The sequence below is a fragment of the Pongo pygmaeus genome, chromosome 16 (genome assembly GCF_028885625.2).
Source record: "Pongo pygmaeus isolate AG05252 chromosome 16, NHGRI_mPonPyg2-v2.0_pri, whole genome shotgun sequence".
Lineage (NCBI taxonomy): Eukaryota > Metazoa > Chordata > Mammalia > Primates > Hominidae > Pongo > Pongo pygmaeus.
Genome location: NC_072389.2, coordinates 72,691,168 through 72,704,308, shown reverse-complemented (window position 1 = coordinate 72,704,308; position 13,141 = coordinate 72,691,168). Strand labels below are relative to the sequence as shown.

Below are 13,141 nucleotides of genomic sequence, written 5' to 3'. Positions count from 1 at the left end.
CTACCTGCTAAAGGAATAAATCCTTCTTAATAGAGATGACATTTCCATGCCCTGAATCCTGGGGAGAAAAATCTAGCAAACAAGAAAAGATTTATGTAATTCTTTTCTATGAGAAGAATAGTTGTACAGTGAGTGCATGTGGATGGAATTTTAATAAACATTGAACCAGACAGAACAGAATTTTTTTAAAAGCCATAGGTATATAAAATATCATCTAAGTTTTTTGAGCAATGTTAATATGCGAGCAGTCTACTTTGGGTAAACAAAAATGAATTGTTTTTCTCATTGTGTCAATTTGTATGTTTCTAAGTTCCTTAAAATATAAGCAGCAGAACATAATGAACTCTCTTGTTAGTTGACTAAATTCTTCATTGTTTATAATATGAGCAAAAGTCCTTCTGGCTTATTATAATTAGCCTGAAACCTGATTGTAAACTCTTAGTCAATTGTGAATCTTATTAATTTGTCTAAGGTCATACAGGTAGGCAGAGCCAGGAATGAAAGACAAGTTTTCTGACCACTAGTCCAGTTTTCTTCCTACTATTTTGACTTTTTCATAATTTTATCCATTCTAATTGGGGCATTAACTTTTTTAAAAAAATTTTTAATTTTGATACACAGCATAAAATTATTAATTTTCAAAAATCTCTTCGAATAGGTAAATAATACATGAACATGTAACAAAAATTAAAGGTTTACAGTATACAGTGATGAGTCTAGCTAGCTCCTACTCCTAACTCCCGTCCATCCCAGTTCTCTTTGCAGGCAGCCACTGTAAAGAATTAGGCATTTCGGCCGGGTGCGGTAGCTCACGCCTGTAATTCCAGCACTTTGGGAGGCCGAGGCGGGCGGATCACGAGGTCAGGAGATCGAGACCATCTTGGCTAATACGGTGAAACCCCGTCTCCAATAAAAATACAAAAAAAATTGGCCGGGCGTGGTGGTGGGCGCCTGTAGTCCCAGCTACTCAGGAGGCTAAGGCGGAGAATGGCGTGAACCCGGGAGGCGGAGCTTGCAGTGAGCCGAGATCGCGCCACTGCACTCCAGCCTGGGCGAAAGAGCGAGACTCCGTCTTAAAAAAAAAAAAAAAAAGAATTAGGCATTTCAAATAGACTGCTTTGGTTTCATAACATGCATAAACTGACATTGTATTGCATTATTCTTTGAGTTGCAATCTGGCCTGCCAAGTTTAGGGGATGCCTAACAGAGGAAAAATATAAGCTGTGGAATTAGAATATGGAGAGATTTATGAACTGAATTTGAAAATTACCCAAGGTCCAAGTTATTTCCAGTAATAGAAGTGAGGGCTCTCTTGCAGAAGTAGTTTATTACTCAGATATTGCCTTTTGTACAAATAGCTTAAAGTATATTATAAGAGCACTCATGTATCTTCATGACAGGTGAAATCCATGTCTGAGTATTACATAACTACATACAGCTACTTTAAAATCAATAACACATCGGCCAAAAGAAAGAACCATGCTGATGTTTGAATAAACGTACTTAGGCTCTGAAACTGTCATCATAGGACACTGCATGGATCTGCTTCTCTCGGGCCTCTGAGCCTCCATGTCCTACCCTGCTGAAACCTTGGTCCCTTGTCTTTGAATTGGGCACCCAGGCCTTTGGATGAGGTGATAAGGGGGGCTCCAGGAGTACACATGAACCACTGTTGAGGTTGTACAGAATGAAAAGCAGTAGGGCAGCAGCAGCCTCTTAGTTTTGCCCAGACCAAGGTAGCCTTTAATGCAGAGGTACTGGGTTGATAGCTGCATATGACTGCCTCTGTGGAGAGAGTCAGGATCCAGAAATCTGCAGGCTACAGCCTAGCAGGCCACATTTGAGGCTTCATCCCAGTTTAAAAGGCAGATCTTCCCAAGTGAAAGGAAGAAGGAAGGACACCGTGAAGTTTCTCTTTTTTGATATCTCTGTATGACCAGGTATCTGGCCGGGGAAAGGGTATAGGGAATTTATAGGTGGTTTAGAGAGAGATGTGAGTAGGTCAGGGAAGAGATAGGGAGAGGAAAGGCAAGGTGGGAGAAAGTTGTCTTTTTGAGAGAGAAAGTCTTTGACTTCTGTACTGTTACTCTTGGGTTACAGTCTCATGTTCTACTCTAAGGCAGTGTTTTTTGAACTACTGTGTTCATAAGACCCTCCTGGAGCACTTGCTGAAAGTTGAGATTCCATGGTCTCTGTCCTAACGATGCTGACTCAGTGAATCTCAGATAGCATCCTTGAATACTAGGATAGTTTTAATAAAGCGTTCCAGGTCATTCTGGGGAAGACTGCTGGATCAAGGCTGTCCCTTACACTTTGAACAGTGCTAGATGTTTTGCTCCAGATTTGTCCTCCGTTGTAAATACGAACAGCATACTGGGAGCCTTAACTGCAGATGCTTCATTCATATCTAAATTAGAGCTTTTTTCTTTTCTTTTTTTTTTTTTTGAGACGGAGTCTCGCACTGTTGCCTAGCCTGGAGTGCAGTGGTGCGATCTCAGATCACTGCAACCTCTGCCTCCTGGGTTCAAGCGATTCTCCTGCCTCAGCCTCCCAAGGAGCTGAGATTACAGGCGCCCACCACCATGCCCGGCTAATCTTTTGTATTTTTAGTAGAGACGAGGCTTCACCATGTTGATCAGGGTGGTCTTGAACTCCTGACCTTGTGATCGGCTGGCCTCGGCCTCCCAAAGTGCTGGGATTACAGGCGTGAGCCACCGCGCCCAGCCCTAGAACTGTTTTCAAAAAGCATTCATATTCCTTTTCACCTGATATGAATGCCTTGGTGTTGATTTTTTAAATGTTTTTGATTATTTAAAACAATGGAATGTTAGTTCATAGTGGCTATTAAAGCATTAGTGCTGTTGATCTTTGCAAATAGAACCACTGGCCTTTTGTTTGTCATAATGGCCCTGCTATTATTTTCCACCTGGACTAATAGTCTGTGATTTTTTTTTAAAAATGTACTTTAAAAAAATGTATTCAGGGCCAGGGGTGTGGCTCAGGCCTGTAATCTTGGCACTTTGGGAGGCTGATTCAGGAGATGGCTTGAGGCTGGGAGTTCAAGACCAGCCTGGGCAACATAGTGAGACCCTGTCTTTACAAAAAACAAGAAATAATTAAAAAAACAAAAATAGCCAGGCACAGTGGCAGCCACCTGTATTCCCACCTACTCAGGAGGCTAAGGAAGGAGGATCACTTGAGCCCAGGACTTCAAGGTTGCACTGAGCTGTGATTGTGCCACTGCACTCTAGCCTGGGCTACAGAGTGAGACCCTGTCTCAAAAAAATATATATATGTAGTTAAAACTTTGGTAACAAATAAGTAGCCTTTGTTTCATCATCATAGCCATTTGAACAGTTTAAAATGTAAATGACAGATTGCAGTGATTGTATTTTTCCTTTTCAGATAGGAACCAAGGCTTTAGCCTTCTCAACTCGTTGACTGGAACAAACCATAGCATTGGGTCAGCAGATCCCTGTCACCCAGAGGTAAAGGTTTTTCTTGGATCTTTTTTCCCTCTTTGGCTTTAATTTCTCCTTGTCATTATGAATCTTGACATATTCACCATTGTTTTCCTTTCCATTTAAAAGGTGACAGAGAATGTTAAAAATAGATGAAAGGAAGGTCTAAAACAGCCCTTGCTAAAGCAGTAAGCCCTTTCAAGATGTTTACAGCTTTGGTTTTATTTTTACTAGGGTGCTTTCTAAAATATGCTAGGATTTCCCTGAGGCATTAATTTGCCTTCAGATCTTTAAATAGAAAATAAAATTCATGGTGCTTTTTTAGTACTTCCTGTGTAAAAGACCTTGGCAAATCTGAGGCAAGGTCCCTGTCCTCAATGAGCTTGTAGTCCAGTTTCAACCCTGCATCCTTAAGAACTTTGTTCCAGGTTTACCTTGGTCAGCAGCTGGAGCCAAGAGCAAATTATATAGTGCCACATTGTCTTTCCAGGGATCTTTTTCAACAGCCTCTGAGCTATTTGTGTTACGATTGTGTTACATTTTCACATTTTGAATATAACATGGATCTTACATGAGACAAACAAAAAACATGTTTCAGTAGTCTAAAGCAAAATCAATGCTTTCTAGTTCTTCCTTGGGGGAAAGTACTCCTGGGTTAGTTAAGTTTTAGCCTTTTATTTTTTTAATGTGATCTTGCTCTTCTTTCTTTGCCTCCAGTTCCTATTACTCTTTTCTCAAGCCAACCAAGGACTGAAAGTGTGAGCTTTTTTGGATTTAGTTCTGAAATAGTCTACGATTAAATTGTTGCTTATGTGTATTTTCCTCAACAGCAACCCCATTTGCCAGCAGCAGATAGGACTGAATCCCTCTCTGATCATCGGGGTGGTGCCTCTAACACAACAGATGCCCAGGTTGATAGCATTGTGGGTAAGTTCCTCCTTTGGCTGCCAAGAGAGCGCTTTGTGCAACTTGGAATAGGTATCTGGGCAGAAATCATTGAGGGGGAAATTGACTTTAAACACAGAGAAGGGAAAAAAATTGGTAGTATACCACACATGAATGTGAGCCTTGCCAGTGGCTATCAGAAAAAGGAAGAAGAATAAATACATAACAAATATGTGGGTACCATTTTCTCTTTAATTCTCCTAGCAGGATCTTGATTCAGATAATCTTAGCCAAGGCAGACCGAACCAGGTGGCGAAACAGCTAGCTCTGTATCACGTAGTTTTTCATAATATTTAACAGAAGTCAGAATCAATGGTGACAAGAATAATACAACTTTATATTTATAAGCCCTTCCACATCCTTTTAAAGTTCTTTTATATCCCCTTTCTCATTTGGTAACGAAGTTTTGCAGAGAAGTTTAATAACTTGTCCAAGGACATCTAGCAAGAAGGGCCTGGAGCTGAAGCTGGAATCCAATATGCTGTCCAAAAGCCAGAAAACCAAGGAGCTTACTTGACAATAACTATAAATCTTCTTTCGCTGGGGAACTACTGATATTCCTACTTTGTCTTTATGCTACAGAGGCCTCATGTGCAGTAATAAATTTTTAAAACTCTTTTTTCTTATTATGAGATAATTCATGTAGAAAACTCAAGTGATTGGTTATAGAAACATATGAAGAAGAAAAAATTATGTATAATTTTTTTTCTCTCCAGTTTATTCAACCTTATCCTCTCAATTGAATCCTTCCCATTGGCTTTTAAACCTGCCAAAGTCTCTGCCATTAAAACAAACTAGTAATCACACTGAAGTGGGTGGGGACTTCAAGCACTAACCTAAGTAACTTTGGAAAACAGTAATTGGACTAGATACCATAAGGCTAAAAACAAAAATAACTGAACACAGATACCGAACTCTACTTTGTAAATTTGTTTGTTATAGGGGTATGGCTCAGCAGTTCTGAAATTTTGTATATAGATATTTTATACACCACACATATACCGACATATAGAAAATAAAAAATATAGATAGAGCTAGGTTTCTCACTGCCAGAGGAAAAAGGTTACAAATAAGGAAAAGGGAAGGCCAAGATGTACCCTTTGGTACTGGATTGGAATCTAATGTATCAGTATGAACTCATGGCTTTAAAAATATACTTACAGTTAAGAAAATAAATACAGATGTGTGTGTGTACGCGTGTATTAGTATACACACATATATTTCCTAGTTCTGTCCACTGAGAGGCCTAGAAGCAACAATACCGCCATAGCAGTGGACACACTTAGCACTCAGATCTTGCTTTCTTTTTGTGTGTGTGTGTTGTTGTGTTTTTGTTTTTGTTTGAGATGGAGTTTCGCTCTTGTTGCCCAGGGTGGAGTGCAGTGGCGCGATCTCGGCTCACCGCAGTCTCGCTTCCTGGGTTCAAGCGATTCTCCTGCCTCAGCCTCCTGAGTGGCTGGGATTACAGGCATGCACCACCACGCCCAGTTAATTTTTTTTTTTTTTTTTTTTTTTTAGTGGAGACGGGGTTTCTGCATGTCGGTCAGGCTGGTCTCAAACTCCCGACCTCAGGTGATCCACCTGCCTCGACCTCCCAAAGTGCTTGGATTACAGGCGTGAGCCACTGCGCCTGGCCAGATCTTGCTTTCTAAATACCATTCTCCAATAAAAGGAACTAGGGCTCCTTGGAGAAGTGGTTGATTCCAGGACTTGGGCAAGAAAAATACAGGATGACCCTGGAGCATCTCATGGTACCAGAAATTAAGAAAATTCCCAAAAAAGAATGGGGACATGTTGAAAGGGCATAGGGACCAACCTGAAAGAGCTTCCAGTGGCTAAATCTGGAACAATTTGACCAGCAAAGTAGATTAATATAGTATTGGGTTATAACCCATACAGTAAGCTAAGTATCCATGAGTTCATACTAATATAAATAAATAATTGAATAAACAAATGAGAAAGAAAGGACAGCATCTCCTTACGGAAGAATCCCAAGTAATAAATATAGAAGGAATGAGGAAAATAGAAAGCCATCATTAGGCACAAAACACAGTAATAGTACTTGGTAGCATAGGTGAAAGTTTGAGGAGAAGTAGTATATCTGCATAGTCTAAAAGTATCTCTCTCAAGATATTTATTTATTACAAAGGGGAAAATAGTAACTTTATACTGGAGAAACTCATCGGATACCAGCCACTTTATGTAATGAAGGTTAACATCACTGGTAATAAGACATATTGACATAATAACCCCCCTGATAGGATGCAGTGAGAAGGTAATCTCACCAAAAATGCATAACTGCAATCTAATAATAAGAAAACATCTGACAAACCCAGTTAAGGGACATTATACAAAATAACTGACATACAAGTGTTAAAGTCGTGAAAGACAGTGAAAGACTGAGGAACTGTCACAAATTGGAGAAGACTAAGGAGATTTGACAACTAAATTCCATGTAGGATCTTGGAACAGAAAAAGGATATTAGTGGAAAAACCGATGAAGTCTATGGCATGGTTAATGGCATTATACCAATATTAACTTCTTGATTTTTATAATTGTACTATAGTCATAAAAGATGTTAACACTAGGGGAAAGTGGGTGAAGAGCATATAGGAACTCTGTATACTATTTTTGCAAGGTTTTTTTTTAAGACTAAATTAAGAAAAAAATTTAAGGCAAAACCAAATCAATAAAAACCAAACACTTCCTCGACCCCACATCTTCCTTCTTATCTCTTTACTAAACTTGTTTCCATTCCTCACCTCCCATTTGCTCCTCACCTCACTCATGTCTGTCTTTTGCCCCTGGTGTGCCACTACAACAGCTCTGTGCAAAGGCCAACAATGACCTCCATGCCGCTAAATCGGGTAGATATTTTCCAGTCCTCATCTTGACCTCGTGGCAGCATTCAGTGTTACAGATCAACTCCTCTTTGAAACATTATCTTCCCATGCCTCACCCAACACGATGTCGCCTGGTTTTCTTCCTACTTCTCTGATTATTCTTTCTCTTTCTTTGGTAGATACCCTCCATTACCCAGCCTTTAAATATTGTCATTCTTCATTGCTGCATTTCAACTCTTCCAAATCTATATTTAGGCATGGAGTGATTCTGTCTACATTAACAGCTCAATTACTGTGTATACACAGATAAATCACAAACTTTTATCTTCAGCCCTATATACCAACTTCCTACATGACATGTCCATTGAACGAAAGCAAATATATTAACCAAGATGCGTTTTTAACACCAAATTGTCTATATGGCATTGTGATAGATGCAAATAATTATAAGTCATCATCCTATCTTCATGGAGCTTAGTCTAAAAATATAGAGATAGGACCTATAATGTAATGGTTAAGGTCATAGTCATTGGAGTCCTGTACAGCTGGGTTCAAATCATGGCTTTATCACTAGTAATGGCCTTACCTTGAGTAAATTAACCTCTGTTGGCATTAGTTTCCTCTTCTGTAAAATAACGGTGATAAATCTTTCCTCATAGGGCTGTTGCAAAGCTGCAATGGAACCATGTAAGTTAAAGCATTCAGTGGTGCAGATCCAAAGCAAATTCTTTCTTATGGTAGTAGTATTTATTAAAGTAGTGGTGGAGAAATGTTAGAATACAAGGTAATATATGCAAGTGCTAAGACAGTTCTAGAAACAATAAGTGTAGAAAGAATTCTAAGGAAGGAGACCTGTGAAACTGGGATGGGCAGGGAAGACATTCTAAATGTAGTGGGCCTGGAGTGGAGAAGGAGTTAAAATTCTGATGGAAAACAAACTTTAATAAAGAAGCAGGGTACCAAGGTAGAAACAGTAAAAGATTTGTAGTAAGAAAATATGAATTTAAATCAGCTGTACCTCTGAATAGCTGTAATTTTAGATGAGTTTATTTTTAGATACAGGGTTTTTTTTATATCATTTCTGTTATTCTCAATGTTATCTGTTCTAATCACCTTTTATAGTGGTTGTTGGTAATAGATGTGAAAATATTTGTTGTACAGTAAAATATGGCATAAACTTTAGTCATTATTGGGGAATCAGTGTACCTTAGTGGAGTGAGTATGCTTTCAGAGTTGGAAACACCTGCGTCTGAATCCACTTACTAGCTGTCACCTTGGCAAGTCACTTCAACTCTGAGATGTGGTTTTCTTATCTTTAAAATGGAAATAGTACTCCTTACCTCATCACAATGTTGTGAGGATAAAATAGTTACTCTTTATTTGTGAGGGCCCACTAGCAGCCAAGCAGGGTGAGGCACCGTGAGCTGTAAAGCTGGTATACACTGGGCCTTCGATCAGTGGTGACTTCATCAAGGTTAGCATTTGCCTTAGGATTCTCTGAATGTAGCACATATGCAAATAATGTGACAGATAATGTAACAAATCCGTATTTCAGATCCCATGTTAGATCTGGATATTCAGGAATTAGCCAGTCTTACCACTGGAGGAGGAGATGTGGAGAATTTTGAAAGACTCTTTTCAAAGTTAAAGGAAATGAAAGGTAATCAGATCCATTATGTCTAATACGTTCCCATGTTGATGCTTGTCTGTTTTACGTAGTAGCATTTTATTTTGTTAACTGCTGGATTGCGTTCCTTGTTCTGGTCTCAGCTGTCTTGAGAAACTTAGCTACTCCTGGGACTTGGTACAAAAAAAAAAAAATTCCCTGGGGAAAATTTTTCCGTCTTCATTCTCTTTCCTTTTACTTTTCCTGCTTTTGCCTTCTTCTGTTTCTTTCAATGTGTTAACATAAGGTGGAAACTGTAAGATCCCTACCAATTTACTCACATCATTCCCATCTGTAAAATTTAGAAGACTTAAACTTCCTAATACATGTAATGACTACATCATAAACATGTCTTTGAAACCCATCTCCTGTCTTCTAGTGTTAGAGTATTCATATACTCCAGTTTATCCTGTGCTATTAGACAAATTTCTTAAGATATATTTTCCCCCTAGACAAGGCTGCGACACTTCCTCACGAGCAAAGAAAAGTGCATGCAGAAAAGGTGAGACAATCAGCCAGGTATTTATTGAGTACCTATAAAAGGTCCAGTGCTATTATTATAATTATATATCACACTTGTGTATTTCTGAAGGGCCTTAGTGTGAGCTTTTCATTGAATATTAACTTCTAACTAATTAAATATTTATACAGTAATAGTATAGTTGCTGCAGTCAAATCAAGATTTTTCACCTGTATGGTGAGTGATGTGGAACCTTCATTGAGACTCAGGATGTTTGCCTTTCTAACTATTGGGCCAGAAAACTCTTAGTTATTTTGTTTTATTATTACCAACACAACACATGCTATTGGCAGGAAACTTGTATGGTTGATGGTGTTCCCTGATATGAATGTGTCATAATTTATCCTGTTCCCTTTTGGACATTTAGCTCATGTGCATTTTTTGCTTCTATAAATAACAAGCTGTGCATGTCTTTACACATCATCTTTGTATACAACTCTAAATATATCCTTGGTATAAATTTCTAGATGTGGCGATCATGGGTCAAATGGTATTCAAGGGTTGTGATATGTGTTGCCAGGGGACTGGAGGGCAACGTGCAGAATTTTAGGTCTCAGTCAGTTTAAGGTATGACATATGAAACAAGCTGAAATGTAGCTATTGCCTAAAATTTGTTGCATGCTTCTCTCCACAGGTGGCCAAAGCATTCTGGATGGCAATCGGGGGAGACAGAGATGAAATTGAAGGCCTTTCATCTGATGAAGAGCACTAAATTATTTATACTAGGGTTTGACTAACAAAGATGCTAGCTGTCTCTGAGATACCTCTCTACTCAGCCCAGTCATATTTTGCCAAAATTGCCCTTATCATGTTGGCTGCCTGACTTGTTTATAGGGTCCCCTTAATTTTAGTTTTTAGTAGGAGGTTAAGGAGAAATCTTTTCTTTCCTCAGTATATTGTAAGAGAGTGAGGAATACAGTGATAGTAATGAGTGAGGATTTCTTAAATATACTTTTTTTTTGTTCTAGGAATGAGGGTAGGATAAATCTCAGAGGTCTGTGTGATTTACTCAAGTTGAAGACAACCTCCAGGCCATTCCTGGTCAACCTTTTAAGTGGCATTTCCAGCATTCACACTTGATACTGCACATCAGGAGTTGTGTCACCTTTCCTGGGTGATTTGGGTTTTCTCCATTCGAGGAGCTTATAGCTCTGAGCTATGATGCTTTTATTGGGAGGAAAGGAGGCAGCTGCAGAATTGATGTGAGCTATGTGGGGCCGAAGTCTCAGCCCGCAGCTAAGTCTCTACCTAAGAAAATGCCTCTGGGCATTCTTTTGAAGTATAGTGTCTGAGCTCATGCTAAGAATCAAAAAGCCAGTGTGGATTTTTAGACTGTAATAAATGAGGCAAAGGATTTCTGTTCCAGTGGGAATAAAACCTCTCTACTGAGTTGTGGGGGATATGTTGCATGTTAGAGAGAACCTTAAGGAGTCCTTGTATGGGCCATGGAGACAGTGTGTGATAATATACTGTGATTTTCATGAAGAAACTCTTCTGCGTTAGAGTTCTCCCCTGCTGCTTGAGATGCCAGAGCTCTGTTGTCGCACACCCACAAACCAAGGCACATTTCCCCCTTTCTCTTTAAAGCCAAAGAGAGATCACTGCCAAAGTGGGAGCACTAAGGGGTGGGTGGGGAAGTGAAATGTTAGGCGATAAATTCCTGAGCACCTTGTTTTTCTTCCAAGGTTCATAGCTCCTCTCTGCCCTTCCAAGCCTGTAACCTTGGGGGACTATCTTTTGTTCTTTATCCTTTGTCTTGTTTGAGTGGGTCAGCCCCAGAGGAACTGATAAGCAAATGGCAAGTTTTTAAAGGAAGAGTGGAAAGTACTGCAAATAAAAATCCTTATTTGTTTTTGTAGACTTTGTAGTGCATATCATTAGCCCTCACTGTGATCATTAGTGCTGTGGCTCTGAACTGGCACATAGTACAGTGGATGGAAGGTGCCCGCACACCAGCTGAGAACTGGTTCTGGCCTAGGTGGGCTCTAGAACCATTTACACAGCATGAAAGAAACAGGTTGGGTTAGAAGCAGAAAGAAATAAGGTTCATACCCCTCCAGACACTACCTTATAAGCACTGCAGAAACTGAAACAGATGGCAGAAGGAATGGAATGCTACAGGGGCCAGCAGGAGTGACCACAGGGAGGAGACAGCTCAGTGACTGGAGCATTCAGGAAGAGGCTTTCCAGGGAACACTGGACATTGCTTAGTGACCTTTTGTTCCTTCCTTTTTTTTTTTTTTCTTTTAGTGTTCTGAAAGACTTTGAGTCTGTGGTTCACCACCAGCCCATCAGTGTTTCTTTGAGGTGATTGCATTAGGGAAGTTGGCTCTGGGGTTGCAAAAAAAAAAAAAAAAAAAAAGGTGGAACATGTTTTCCTTAAAATATGGAAGGTTTTAGAAAATATACTAGGCCATCTGGTTAGAAAAAACAGACCAGACTAGAAAAAGCTGTGAATTTGATTTTGTAGATTAAACAAAGCCAGATGATTAAAATGTGATTTATTTATAAACTGTGCTAATGTCTATTATTATGATTTTGTGGTTTTTTTATCAGGAGGTATGAGTGAGGGAAGCTGTATATCCTTCATTGGATTAGACATATATAGTGAATAGTGGAAGAGTCTGTCAAGTTCACTATTTTGGAATTTACCCTGCATATGTAATGTCGTGTTTTTAAGACCTCAGCTATGTAGGGATATTGGCCTCTTCTAGGGACATATGGGATGAAGGTCTCTAGTGAAATCTACTAAAAGCCCATGTTAGAATAGTGATCATGAGCTAACACTACAGTAATAGCTGCAGTCTATCTAAAGTGACCTATGTTCATGCTACCACAAGTTGTTACAGAATTGCCAGCTGGAATTTAAAATAAGAGACTTGGTTTTTGGTTGTTTTTTCCTTAAACATTTCTCGATTTGCATAACATAGTGTTTGGCACATAGTAGGCCCTTAGTTTTGGTTGTAAAGTATGGTTTGTGTTTGATGAATATGATCACAAAGTTTGAAGATCCATACATAAGTGCTGGAAGGTAAGGGAAGACAAGAATAAACATTTTTCCCCTGAGAAAATCATGTGTTATGTAATAATTTTAGAGTGATGAAGACATAGATATTTTTATAATTTTAAAATATGCCATCCTGCCAGAGTATGAGAAGATTGACAGAACCAGTTTGCTTGCTCTCTATTTATAGAACTTGGCCACGTCTAATTCAGAGAAGCTAGAGATTCAAGGAAGCTAGACTTAGATGGTTGAGTAATATGGGATGTGGTTCAAGGACCATAGAGCATGTTAGGCCATTCCTGCAAACTACTTCTAACATGTGAAATGTGATATATGGCTAATTTCCTGGTCCCACTGTGGAGAGGTCGGGATCAACATTTTTGCTATGGCTTGTCAGATTCCTTTAACCTTGGGCCAGTCTCTTAACAATGGCCACTGAGAGAGCATGTGGAATGCCCCTTGCCTTGCCTTGGCCTGCCATGGAAAAACAGTCTTAGAAGAATCACTGTCTAAGGGTAAGATGAGAGCTCTGTAAACTATTCTGAGCTTCAGCGTTTGCTGATGTAAAGCTAAATTTAGCAAACGTGTCCAGTGTGGTCAGACGTTCTGATTCATTAGGGGTTCTGATTCATTGAACGTTCTGATTGATGGAGACAAGAGTTTCAGTGAATGTTCTAATGCATTAGATTTGCTCTTCACTC

The 13,141-nt window shown here is 39.4% G+C and overlaps 1 protein-coding gene across 4 annotated transcripts in view; it reads left to right on the top strand.

The window, feature by feature from the left end:
• AAGAB (alpha and gamma adaptin binding protein) overlaps positions 1 to 11,948 on the top strand; it is a 59,490-nt gene extending 47,542 nt beyond the window's left edge. For all 4 annotated transcript variants that reach the window (XM_054451140.2, XM_054451144.2, XM_063652325.1 and 1 more), the window contains exons 6-10: positions 3,406 to 3,488; positions 4,292 to 4,388; positions 8,806 to 8,910; positions 9,369 to 9,418; positions 10,071 to 11,948. In XM_054451140.2, coding sequence (XP_054307115.1) covers positions 3,406 to 3,488; positions 4,292 to 4,388; positions 8,806 to 8,910; positions 9,369 to 9,418; positions 10,071 to 10,148 — 413 coding nt within the window. In that variant the 3' untranslated portion in view covers positions 10,149 to 11,948. The remainder of the gene's footprint in view (positions 1 to 3,405; positions 3,489 to 4,291; positions 4,389 to 8,805; positions 8,911 to 9,368; positions 9,419 to 10,070) is intronic.
• Positions 11,949 to 13,141: the final 1,193 nt, after the last annotated feature.